Genomic DNA, 13401 nt, shown 5'->3' on the forward strand with positions numbered 1-13401 from the left:
GAAGGGAAGGGAGAGGCCTCTTTACTAAGATTTCATGGCCAAACTGGGTCCAGCTTCCAGAAACCTAACCCATCCTAGACTGCTGTTTTCTTCCTGATGGAAGCTAATGAGTCACATGTGTTTGTGCCTTGTGTATAAATGGAGCATTTTATTTGTTATAAAACCTAGCACTCCCTCTTGCCTATGATTCTGGGATTGGTGGATGAGCCTGGTGGGGTCACCTGTCATTTCACTTGAAACCCATGCTAAATCTGGTCAGACAGGAGGCAGGGCAAAGGGCTGACACGGGAAATCTGGACATCTAGGATCTAGTGCCAGCTGTTTTATTGGGTGACCTCGGGCACGTCACCTCACTTCTTTGGGCTTTGGTGTGCCCATCTATAATGCTGAAGGAAGGGGAAAATAAATCCAAAATTCCATATGTGATTCAGGCCTAAAAGAGTGACAAAATCAGCCCTGGGTTAGAGCTCTGAGTACTTTCTAGAACCATGTAGGACCTCTCTTTTGGAATACACTCTAGGCTAGAGTAGGGAAAGATACGGGAGTCTCAGAGACTTCTCACTGCAGCCCTTCTCCCTCCAACCCCAAACCCCTACCCAATATCCCAAGTTAATCTACCCACCCACGTGCAAAAGAATCCAGGAAAACCCAGGTCAGCAGGCAGAGGGTCTGGAGTCAGAGCCTGATGGTAATATCGTCTCCTCAGCCAAGAGGGAAAATCATTTTCCAGGGCAGGATATGAATACTGACTCAGCCTAATTGTGTTTCTGGGAGATCATGGTAAACCAGCTGTGTTATTAAGACTCTAAGGTGTTGGGAGGAATTTGTTTAGATTACACCCACAGGCCAGAATTGCTCACAGAGCTAATGGCAAAGGGTTTTCGTTTGAGCTGTAGAAGGAGAAAAAGTGGGAGCCAAGTGCCAGCCATATCCCTAGGCTGGCCCCAGTCCTGGGAGGACACACTGGTTCTGGATGGGGTCTGTGAGGAAACCCAGTCTCACTGGAGGACGGCTGGAGAGAGGGCAAGCTGTGGATCCCCACAGGCCCGACCAGGAGTAAACCTGGGCTCTGCTACTTCCCCACTTGTGGGATGCTGGGGGAGTTACTTTCCTTATTTTTAAAACTCAGACCAACCAGTAGATGGGAGCTGCAAGGAGGTGGATTCTTGCTCAGTGTGAGTGTGAACTCTATCTGAGCTGTCCATACTTAGAAGGGACTGTCTTTGGGGGAAGTGAGACCCCTGACACTGAAGGCAACAAAGGGGGTGATCACTTCAAGGAGGTGTTGTAAGGAAACACCATAATGATTTGCAAGATGCAAGATGGGACGAGATGACTCTTAACTCCTTTCTAGTTCAGAGATTATCTGAACTGGTTGCTTGCTGTTTACTCGTGCCCTCAGCTGTGACTGCTAAATGCCCAAAGTCTGCCCCTCCTAAGAGGCTTGGGAGGAAAACAGGGCCCACCTCACAACTGCAACCCCTCCCATTCCCCATCCTCAGCCTCATCTGTGGGCTGCTTGTCCAGCACCCAGAACCACCTGCTGTGGACCAGAAAGGCCCTTGGAATCAGTCACTTACTGCTAGACCCTGGAATAAGCTATGTCCATCTGAGCCTAAGTTCCTCATCTTTAAAATAGGGATGATATTAAAGATTCAAAGAGACAATATGAAAATGTTCTACCCAGAGCGTGGTCTGTAGCCCAAAATAGCAAATGATAGTTCCCTCCACTCCCCTGGACACAAACAGCTCACATTTCTCACCCACCTACTAAGAAGCCACCACTGTTTAATGACCAAAAGTTTGAGCAGGTTCGGTCAACAGAGGTTATTCTGCTAGGGCCAGGAGTCCAACCCTCCTAAACACCACCTCCCCACCTTTGAGGTTTTATAAGGAACCCTCAAGCACTTGAAATGCAGAGGGTGTGGCGCCTCGCCCAGCAGGGGGCTTGCAGCAGGTACTCAATAGATGTCTCTACAGTGAGTGAGTGGGGCATATACAGGTCTAGGGCTGGGGAGGATTTCTGGATGCTAGGTCCTACCCTTGCCAACCACCCCCTCCCAGAAGCCATTCCACATACAACTAACATTTTTGGACCCGTCTGTGATGTCCCTGAATTCCCTGGAGGCACAATATGACTTCTGTGATTTTTCAATGATAAATTCAGATGTCAAAACTGACCAGAACCTTGGAAGTCAGATCCAAGCTCCTCTTAACAGATGAAGAACTGAGGCCTGGACAGGTTGGGTAGATTTGCAAGTCAGTGGTAGTACCAGCATCAGAGCCCAGCAGGAACCCTGACTCCCAGTCCAGTGCTCTTCTTCAAGTCCAGGCAAGCTCCTTCCTGCACCGTGTGTGCAGAAACACCATTATGGGAGGCAAAGGCCAGGGATCACCATCTGACAGAAGAGCCAGGAGGTCACAGTTGGAAGGAACTTCAGTCCCCTATGGTTCAGCCCCTCCTTTACAGTGGAGGATCAGAAAAGGAATTGCCCAGGGTCAAGTAGCCAGGCCCAGTCCTCTACCAGACTGCAAGCTCTCCCGGGTCAGGGGTTGTATCTCCTCCCTCAGACTGGTGAGTCCACCAGTTAGGTTAGGTTAGGGCCCAGGAGTCCACTTAACAGTCCCATTAGTGTGTCAGTCACTACAGACAGAGAGATGAACAAGGCTGAGTGTGTGCTCTAGTAAGGCTCAGAGTCTGACACAGAGTCCCTTTCCTTGCCCCCACCCCCAGCCTTGCAAAGTGGAGAGGGAGGTTGGTGTGGGGTCGGGCAGGGCCTGGGAACTCCGTGGGCTGCCCACAGCCATGACAGTTCCTTGTCCTCTCCAAGTCCCAGAGGGACATTCATTGTCCTGGTGGAGGAAACTCTCACCAGCTGCAGAAAACACCCCACTGGGGCCTTGGGAGCGGGGCCAAAGTGCTGATCCTCGGTCTAGCCTTAGAATCATGACCCCCCTACCTTGGGTTACCCCCCCCCCATTTCCTGACTGCCAAGGGTGGGAGTTGGGTGTGTGCACTAGCGCCCCAACCCACTGAAGCCGGGCTGGGCTTATGAAAAATTGGGACTGGGAGCAAACTTCAGCCACAAGGCATTTGCTCTCCTTCCCACTCCTGCTCTCAGGAGAGGTCCAGGCAGTGGTTTTGTTTGTCTACCCGTTACGAGGTGCCTGGAACAGGCCATGTGGGAGGAAACTGTGGCCCCCAGGATGTCAGCTGCTTCCCCACTCTGCCCCTTAGCTTGAGCCTGACAGGAGGCAGCTGTTTCTCTTCCGTAAGACAAGGCTAGTGCAGGTGAGGAGGGGCAGCTGGGCTGGGGCCTGGGGTCAGCCGGCAGGGTTCAGTCCATCCCACATTTCATTCATAACCAAGGAAAAGTCCATCCCATTTCTAGGCCTCCCTTTCCTCTTCTGTGAAATGAGAATAGTTAGACACCCTCTCCCTAGCCCTGAGGCCACCAGCAAGGACAGAATCAGGACTGGGCACTGCAGAGCCCACCTTTCTCCAAGAGGGGAACTGTCATGTTTTCAGCCAACGTTTAGCCTCAGGGAAGGAGAAAAACTGGCCGAGGGCCTGGGACAGTATCCATGGGGACTCCTGCCCACCCCCTCTATCTCCTCCTCCTCTTCCTGTCTGATCTCTAGGGCAGAGCATCCTGGATATTTCTGGCTGCCGCCTTCAGGCCTCTGGCTTCCCAGGCTCACACAAGTGGTCCCTACATCCCAGCCCTGCTTTGATGGGGGTAAACTGGGTGGGAGTTCCCTGGCAAGAGAGGCACACTTGTGTTGACTCTACAGATTCATACGTGAGAATCTGCATGCGTGTGTCCTGGGGGGAGGCACTGAGCCACTCCATCTTCCTGAAGAAGGCCTGCAGCTGAACATCCCCTGAATGGCAGACATCACCCTTTACAGGGCTGGGCCTCAGTTAACCCACCTGTAGAACAAGGTAGCAGGAGAAGTTAATCACTAAGCTCCCTTCCAGCTGACATTTTGGAACCCAGAGACTTAGCTGGTCACCCAGGAAAGTTCTGTGCAAGGTGGGCAGCAGGAGGCCTGGGGCTGCCTGCTTCCAGCTACACAACCCTGGGCAATTCTCTGATCCTCCACTGTAAATGGAAGGGGTTGAACCATAGGAGACTGAAGTTTCTCCCAACTATGACCCAATCTTGGCACAAAGTGACTGTCCAGCATTTGTAGCACAGGGAGGAAGGAGAGCACAACAGTTAGGGACACAGGCTCTGCAGTCAGACTGGCTGCACTCCAGTCCTAGCTGGGCTGCTCTGTGGCCATGTCACCTTGGGCATGTGGGTAAACCTCTTGGTGCCTCAGTCTTCACATCTATGAAATCAATCATATCTGACTCACGTGTGCTGTAAGCAATAAATGGTAATACCTATTAAATGAGGGAAAATAACGGTACTCATGGGACTGTTGCAAGGATTATCGGAGTTAAAATTGTTCACAAAAATCCCTGACAGTGCAGTTTTAGTGTTAACTATTATTTCAAAAATCCCCTTCTCCTTCCCACCCACAGACACAGAATCCCCTCCGCAGCCCTGCTTTCCTTTTCCCGGAGTCTGAGCTATGCAGCAATGGACGATGGAGAGTAGCAAGTGGGGAACAGACACCAGCTTCTCACTCCCATCCCGAGTCAGGGAATACATCCCCATTCAGGGACTTACCTGGAAGTTCACCTGCTACCCACCTATTTTTACAAAGAAGGAAATCAAGGCTCAAAAAGAGGTTGGACTAGGTCAGAGTCAGGGGCAGAGGCCCAGGCAAAAAGGGAACCTGCTCTGGACTCCAGGCTGACCCACTCTATTTGCTCTACCTCTGCCTTTCCCTCTGCCCAAGTACACCTGCCCCACGAACCGATGGGGCGGACTAAGTATTAATCCTGTCCTTACTCTCCCAGGTGAATGACTTTGCCCAAGTCATGTAAATTCTCTGAGCCTCATTCCGAACACTTTACAGATATTGTCCAAGTACCGTGAAATAGGTGTTGTTATTGGCCCCGTTCAAGAAAACAGACGGTCAGAGTTAGGGTGCCCGCACAAGGGCTTACAGCTGCTTTAGTGCAGGTTAAATGGGATAGCTTTGCGAGCTGCCCTCACAATGCCCTGCATGCACTAGATGCCCTGTATATGGTCACTATTATTGCTATTTCTCATACGGAAGTGAGTGACCCGGCATGTCTCCGGATGCCCTCCAGGCCAGCAGCCATCCAGCCTGCTGGCCACCACATCACATGAGCCGTACTATCTTTAGCCAGGGAGATATTTATATCCCCTGGGAAAGATTTTGCCGCTACGGGGGAGCCCCAGAGTGGGTGGCCGCCGCCTCCAGGCCCCCGGAGGCGGCCTCTGCCTCTCGGGCCCGCCATGCCGCGGGGCCCGGAGGCCTCGGAGGCCTCGGTGCAGGTGTGGGTGGGCAGCCAGCTCTTCCAGGCCGACCGGGCCCTGCTGGTGGAGCACTGCGGCTTCTTCCGGGGACTCTTCCGCTCCGGCATGCGGGAGGCGCGCGCGGCCGAGGTGCGCCTGGGCGTGCTGAGCCCGGACGGCTTCTGCACCGCGTTGCGGGTGCTGCGGGGCGAGCGGCCGGCGCTGGAGGCCGCCGACGAGCTGCTGCAGGCCGTGGAGTGCGCCGCCTTCCTGCAGGCGCCGGCGCTGGCGCGCTTCCTGGAGCACAGCCTCACGTCGGACAACTGCGCGCTGCTGTGCGACGCCGCCGCCGCCTTCGGCCTGCACGACGTGTTCCGCAGCGCCGCGCTCTTCATCCGCGACGGCGCGCGCGAGCTGGCGGCCGAGCTGGCGCTGCCCGAGGCCCGCGCCTACGTGGCGGCGCTGCGGCCCAGCAGCTACGTGGCCGTGAGCACGCACGCGCCGGCGCCCGGCTTCCTGGAGGACGCGTCGCGCACCATGTGCTACCTGGACGAGGAGGAGGACGCCTGGCGCACGCTGGCCGCGCTGCCCCTGGAGGCCAGCACGCTGCTGGCCGGCGTGGCCACGCTGGGCAACAAGCTGTACATCGTGGGGGGCGTTCGGGGCCCCAACAAGGAGGTGGTGGAGCTGGGCTTCTGCTACGACCCCGACGGCGGCTCCTGGCGCCAGTTCCCCAGCCCGCACCAGCCGCGCTACGACACGGCGCTGGTGGGCTTCGATGGCCACCTCTACGCCATCGGCGGCGAGTTCCAGAGGATGCCCATGAGCTCGGTGGAGCGCTACGACCCAGCTGCGGGCTGCTGGAGCTTCGTGGCCGACCTGCCGCAGCCGGCTGCGGGCGTGCCCTGCGCCCAGGCCCGTGGCCGCCTCTTCGTGTGTCTGTGGCGGCCGGCGGACACCACGGCCGTGGTGGAGTACACAGTACAGGGCGACACGTGGCTGCCCGTGGCCGAGCTGCGGCGTCCGCAGAGCTACGGCCACTGCATGGTGGCCCACCGCGACAGCCTCTACGTGGTGCGCAACGGGCCTAAGGACGACTTCCTGCACTGCGCCATCGACTGCCTCAACCTGGCCACCGGCCAGTGGACAGCGCTGCCCGGCCAGTTCGTCAACAGCAAGGGCGCGCTCTTCACGGCCGTGGTGCGCGGTGACACCGTGTATACGGTCAACCGCATGTTCACGCTGCTCTATGCCATCGAGGACGGCACCTGGCGGCTGCTCAGGGAGCAGGCAGGCTTCCCACGGCCCGGCTCCTTGCAGACCTTTCTCCTGAGGTTGCCTCCTGGTTCCCGGGGTCCTGTGGCATCGACGACGCCGGAACTGTGACCCCTGGGCTCGACTTTAGGATGGGATGCCCAGAGCCTTCCTTGAGCCATGGCTGAGTCTATGAGGCTGGCCTCAGGAGGTGCTGGGAACTTCTCTCCCTAACCCCCGCCTCCCTTTGAGACATTTGCGTCTTGTGCCTTCCGGTGGTGTGAACATATCCAAGAATCTCAGGGAGCAACGACTCTGAGGTCTCAGCCCTAAAATACTTGGGCTCTTTTGAAAGCTGGTGGGTCACAATGTCAGTGGAAGGGGTTGGGGAGTAAGATTTCAGAAATCCAGGCTTGTATATGAATGGGCCAGTAATTGAGCACTGGCTGGGAGTAGATTAAGTGATGTTAATCAAACTGCCAATCAGTAAGTAGGCAAGAATTAGGCACCTCCTGTGTGCCCAGCACAGTGGTGGGCCTAATATGGCTGTAGTTGCCAGACAGGGGTCCACAAAGCTTAGCATCTAGCCCAGGACGACAAAAGGTTTACACACATATGTCCTCATTCACAGAGGCCTCCAGGCAACAAGCAAAAACCCCCTAAACCCCCACAATATAATGAAACAAAATGCTAAAGAAATCAGGGCAAAGGGAAAATAGAGAGAGGAAAAATCTAACTCCAGGAAGGAGAATAATATACAAAGTGTATGCAGAAGATAGGCAACATAATTAGTTGCTGAAAAGAGAGATTCAAAGAGGAGAGATGGGGAAAGTTGGAGCAGATGGGGAGAGTCTCTGTGAGCCCTGTCTTTAAGGCAGAGCAGCTGTAGATGGAGGCATTTTGGGACGGGGGCAGGGTGGACTGGCTTGTAGAGACAAAAACTGAGCTGAATCTGGAATGAGACCCGTGAGGGAGAAAGGGTTTCCCACGCCTCCTTATGGGTTGTGGGCCCGCAGAGGGGAACCCAGTTGGAAATCCATTGTCCACTGCTTTTTTTGCCATCACCCTAGGGTGAGTGGACTGTTAACTTCCATGACTTCAGGTCACTCAAGGTATGAGCCTAATCCTGGCCAGGTCTAACTGTCTCATTTTCCTCAGTGTATCCCCTCCTCTACGTTCTACAGGTGAATTCTCACCTCCTAGCCTCTGCTGCTGCCATTCCCTGGACCTGGAATGCCGTTCCTCTTCCTCTCTCTTTGTTGACTCTTCTGCCTACCTCCTCTGCGCAGGGTTGGCTGTTCCCGACCTTGGCTGCCTGCTTTGCTCGGTGGACCCCTAGCTGACGTCATTTTTCTTGCATGTGTGCACGTGCATGCAGCCATGCACATATGCAGATAGCAGTCGTGCTGTCAGCTGAGCTGGGGCACTTTCTCACCTACTGAATAAAATGATGAGGTCCTGAAAGACCCCAGGAGATAGAGACCACTAGTTAGGGACCTGGTGCTGACTTCTGGTGTTAGATGAGGTCTCTTAGCTTTAGATTACCCCCACCCTGGTTTCTAGTCATATGCCCAGCTCAGTCCTCCAGCTTTTCCATGTTCCTGGGCAGACTTCTCTGAGTGGTCCTATGGTCTCCATCCTCCGGGACCTGAAGCCCATGGGAAATCCTGGCCTCATCACAAGTGGAGAATGCAGCATCAGCCTGGCACCTCCTGGGCATGGAGCCTAGTGTCTGGGCTGCCCCTCATTGCCTTTTCCCCTGACCTATGTCCCAAGCCCTGGCGAATGCTGCCCACAGAAGCCTGGGGCCTTCTAGGCCTGGAGTAACCTAATCTTAGGAGTCATAATAATAAATCTTAACTTCTGCATCCTGTGAACAATGTACCAAGTAGTTTCACATTGGTCCCACTCCAGCCCTACCTCAGTCCTGGGAATTGGGTACCTCCTCCCAGCTGATGACATACGTGAGGTTCAGAGGCCGGGTGCAATGCCAAAGCATGGCAGAGCCTCTCACTTTTTTGTTCTGTCAAAGTGTAATTTCATTCACATGTCAAAAGATGTATTTAACTTGTTAATAAGGGAACCAAAAGAATGGTAAAGCTGGTTCAAAGGAGCGTCTGAGAGACAAGAGGTGTTTGTATATTTTGTTGGAAAAGATATACTGAAATAAGTTTGCTAAGGTAAAGATGAGGCTGCTTGATGTCTTACAGGGCAATAAAACCATAACTTTCGTGACTCTCTACTGGACTAAAGTCCTTTTCATCTTCACGTACATGCACATACATCCTTGTACGTGCAGCTACAAGTTAGCATGTGACTTCACAAAATCAGGACCCTAATCAATAGTAAGTTGTAGAACAAAGGTACAGTCCCCTAGAAAAATAACTCTTAGCTCTTCAACCCTGCCCCAGAATGACACTGAAAGGACAGACAGTCCTCCTTTTGTCTATTTCCAAGTTATGGATAACTTTTCTCAACAGCGCAGAGCACTCTTCTCCCTGCTCACGCCTCCTGACCAGTGCTGATCACACTTGCAATCTCGAGATCCATCAGCTCACCTCTCTCTCAACCCACAGAGCTTTCTTTGTCGGCTTTTGCAGCTGGCTGCGTGGATCAGCCCAGACTGGCCTGCTGGCTCCTGGGGTTCAGTCGTTCCTCGGTCCAGAGCAACCCTTTCTGAGATGCCTTTTGTGTGTGATAATAACACAGTGTTCACAGAGCGCTTTCCCACAGTTGACTTGTTTAAGCTTTGTAAGAATTTTTAGTGGTAAGGAGCTCAGCAACATCCCCACTCCCTTCCTGAAGATAAAGAAGAAAAATCCCAAACACCCAAAGGTCACACGTGACTAGAAGAGGCATGAGGAGGAAGTAGCAGAACCCGGCTTTGAAACCAGGACCACGTGCTCTTTTCTGTTGCTGCCTCTCTGCTTGGCCGACATTCTGGGATGGACAGGGTGGTTCTGCCAGTCTCCTTTACACGCTCCTTCCTGGCACCCTTCTCTCTGCACCTCCTCTTGGGGTTCATCTGCTCCCCTGGACAGTAAATTAACTGTTCTGGGTTCTCTTGCCTTAGGATCTAACTGGGAGACAAAAGACCTCCTTCACGAGGGTGTAAATGACTGGTCAACACCCTGGGGGGTGTTTGCACTTTCACAGATACTCCCTGCCTCTCACGAGTGTAGGGGAGGTCTTCATAATCGAGCCCACCTTCTCCCCTGGCTTCACAGGTCAGGCCACATTGTTTCCTCCTCCAGCCCGCCACCCTCAGCAAGGATGGTTATGACACCTGCTTTGCGGGTGAGGAGGTCAGCAGAAAGCTGAAATGAGTTACCCAAAGTCACACAGCCAGCCATGTGGAAGAGCAAGGACCCGGGACCAGGACTTGGGATTCTCAGCCTCTGGCATCCAGACTTAACCATGGCATGAAGATGTTTGGGAGCACAAGCCAGGTGCAGGAGGGCAAATTACAGCGATACTTAGGGGTTACTAAACCCTGACCCTGACTCTGGAAACCTTGCACCCCAAGCTATCCTCTCCATGGGAATTATCCTGGCTTGCTTATGTAACCTGCCTGACAGAGGCAGAAGGAGACGTCAGACCTATCCGCCCTCCAGCCAGGGCCTGCTCCCCTGCTGGCCTCCCTTCTGTCTGCTCACGTGGTCGGAGCCATCCTCATGATATGCCAGCCACACCTTGTTGCTTCTGCGCTCAGACCCTTGGGAGCTCCTCATCTCACTCGAGTGACAGCCAAAGTCCCTTCAGAAGCCCCTTCTTGAAGTACACTGGGCACACTACCCCCTCAGGACCTTTGCATGGTGCCCATCTGCTGGGCACACCTCCCTCCCTCAGCCGCCTGACTCCCTCAGCCGCCTGACTCACTCCTATGGGCCTTTGCCCAGATGCTGCTTTCATTCTGAGGCCTTTCCTGACACCCTCCTTAAAATCTACCCCCCCCCCCCATTTCTGCATTCCCTACTCCTTTTCCTGTTTTATTTATCTCCCTAGCATCTAGCATCACCTCCCATGCTATGTTTTCACTTGTTTAGTGTCTCCTAGTAAAACTTGAGCGCCACGAGGGCAGAGACTTTTTGTCTGTTTGTTCACTGCTGTATCACCAGGACAGTCAACAGAACATAGCAGGGGCTTAATAAAAATGTAATGAATGAATGGTGCTCCATGGATGTCAAATGAATGAAGGACTCAAATGATCAATCAAAGGAGAAAGCCATGGAGAGAGGCTGTCGGATTTCAGAGGAGAGGGGTGTACTGCTGGCAGGGGGCGGGGTGGGCAGGTGACTGGGGAGACCTTCACGAAGAGGTGATGGGCTGTGGGGTCCACAGTCCACCATGGGAAGAGTGGGGTCTGAGAGCAGCAGCTTCTCAGAGGCCGCTTCCCTGGCTCCAGTGGAGGGGAGGAGGCTGGGATTGGAAGTGCTAATCATCCTGTGAAAAATTGCTCCTCTTGGCGGTGGAATACACACAGGGCTGGTCTGTTTATTTTTCTTTGGCCCCAAGCAGCTGGGCCTCTTTTTCATCCTAATTGCTTTGCTTCAAGTTGCTGTCACTTCCCAGGAACGGTGGCAAGTAAACTGTGCTGGTGGGAGACACAGCTGTCGGCAGACAGGCCACCTCTGAGCATGCCCATCATGGGCACAGTTATGGGACCCCCAGGGAGGGGAGACTTCCCGGGACTCATCCCCGCAGGGTCCTCCGCATCCCTCATGATTCTGCCCCACCTGGAGTGGGGAGCCCCTCTCACTGGCGCCCCAGCAACTAACAAAAGGTACAAGGGGCCTTTTGTAGGGCCACAGGGTCTTGGAGCAGGGTATAAGCGTCTCGTCCAACCCCTCAGTTTTACAGGGAGGAAAGGAAAGTCGGGGCTGGGGGCGGGGCAAGTAACTCACCTGGAGACACACAGCAATGCATGGACCACTCTGAGCTAAAACCCACATCTCCAGAATCCTCTTCCCACCACACCATGCTGCGTCTCTTGTGCTACCTTCCAGGACACCTGTGAGGGAGGTTCCCCGGAATGACCCATCAGGCCTGCCCTCCCTGATCCCAGACCTCCATCCTTATTTTTTCCCGGAAACCTCACCCCTCTTGTGGCACCTTATTTCAGCACTCTGCTTTCATTCAGCAGATAGAGACAAAAAGTTGGTCTCTAATGGTGGTATTGGAGCACTTGGGCCCTTCACATCTCTCTCTCTCACACACACACACTCACACTTTTGACAACTCTAAGCATGGCCTGACAACATTGATCCAGTATGGTTTTCTTTCCAGTAACATATTTGCATTCTACCTGGGGCCTTCCATGAATGGGCCTAACCCCACAGAGGGAATTTCAGGTGCTCAGAAAGGGAGCCAGCATTGGGTTGGGATGGAAGCAAGGGACTGAGGATCTGAGTCCCTTGGGGCCAGTTCCGCCCACCAGGCAGCCAGCTGGTTTTGAAGTCAAACCCTGGCTCTGACAGTAACTGCTCTCTGACCCTGGGGAAGTTCCTTAACCTTTCTGATATTATGGTGTCTCAAATCTAAATTGGGAGGATAATTCTTGCCCTGGAGGATGGTTACGAGAGTGGAATGAGAACCTAACTACAGGTTATGCTCACTATCCATGTTCCTTCCTCCTCCCCACCTCTTCACCCCCCCCCCCCAACTTTTCCCTCTGCATTGAGACCCTGTCCGTGCAGCAGGCACAGGTTGGATGAGCCGAACACGGTCCTGCAGTCTGTGTACTCGTCACTCAGTGAGGGGGCAGGTTGGCAGAAGGGTAAACATTGGCTTTAGCATCAGGAGACCTGGGTTCCTCTTCCAGCTCTATCACTTGCCAGCTGAGTCATCTTGGGCAATCTCGGTTTCTTTATAAAATGCTGAGGATGATAAGACTTAACCGTATACAGAGTTGCTATGCAGACAGATCACGTGAAGCACCTGTAGCTCTCCCAGTAAGGAGGGAGCTTGGAGCCTTGAATCAGGCTGAGAATGTGGGCCTTACTCTGTAGGAAGTGGGGAGTCCCAGCAAGCGTTTGAGGTGATGAATATGCAAGACGGAACCAAGCCCCTCACCCGCCCTGTCGGCCCCTCTAGATCCACTCTCCCCTTCTCCTGCTCCCGCCTCCCCCAGGAGGCCGATCTTTTGGGTTACATCACTGGCTCTTGGCGCTGGCTCCCAATGGGAGTGGGAGGTCAGGGGTCCTCGTTGCTCTCTCCCTCCCCTTAGGGCTGCCCTCACACTGACTTTTCTTCCTCCACTGGCCAGAGTCACAGCTCCAGTCACGTGGCCCTTTCTGTGCCGCCCTCTCAGTCTCCAGGATGCGGTGTCCACCTCTCCCCTCACCCTGCAGGCCTGGGGGTGGCGAGACCCCCCGTCACTAGCCCCGCACTATCCTTACCATGGCAGCCTCCACCCTTAGTAAACAGCCTCTTTCCTCAAGTCTCCTCTAATGACCTGATTTGACTGTGCCATTTCTTTCCTGCCAAGATACGTGCCCTGTGCCTCTGGCTCTCGTCTCTCTGGGCATCTGTCACTGAGTGGCTTGGTCTGGGTCCAGCAAATGATATAGGCTTACTTCGTGTTATTGCACATTGCTTCCCAGACGTTGCGTCTTTTATGAACTGGAGGTTTGTGCCAACCCTGCGTCGAGCAAGTGTCGGCGCCGTTTTCCAACAGCATCTTCGCGTCCCGGTGTCACATTTTGGTAATTCTCGCGGTATTTCAAAACTTTATCATTATATTTGCTGTGGTGATCTGTGGTCAGTG

The 13401-nt window shown here is 53.9% G+C and overlaps 1 protein-coding gene across 1 annotated transcript; it reads left to right on the plus strand.

Moving 5' to 3' along the window:
• The first annotated feature begins 5381 nt into the window (after positions 1-5381).
• KBTBD13 (kelch repeat and BTB domain containing 13) lies at positions 5382-8886 on the plus strand. Its single transcript, XM_010993553.3, has one exon. It carries the CDS (start codon positions 5382-5384, stop codon positions 6765-6767), a length of 1386 nt encoding a protein of 461 aa, XP_010991855.3. The 3' UTR covers positions 6768-8886.
• Positions 8887-13401: the final 4515 nt, after the last annotated feature.

This window comes from Camelus dromedarius, chromosome 5 (assembly GCF_036321535.1).
Source record: "Camelus dromedarius isolate mCamDro1 chromosome 5, mCamDro1.pat, whole genome shotgun sequence".
Taxonomy (NCBI): Eukaryota; Metazoa; Chordata; class Mammalia; order Artiodactyla; family Camelidae; genus Camelus; species Camelus dromedarius.

Bases quoted from the DNA above. Each gene is read 5' to 3' on its own strand.
- KBTBD13 (XM_010993553.3), top strand. From the start codon at position 5,382: ATGCCGCGGGGCCCGGAGGCCTCGGAGGCCTCGGTGCAGGTGTGGGTG.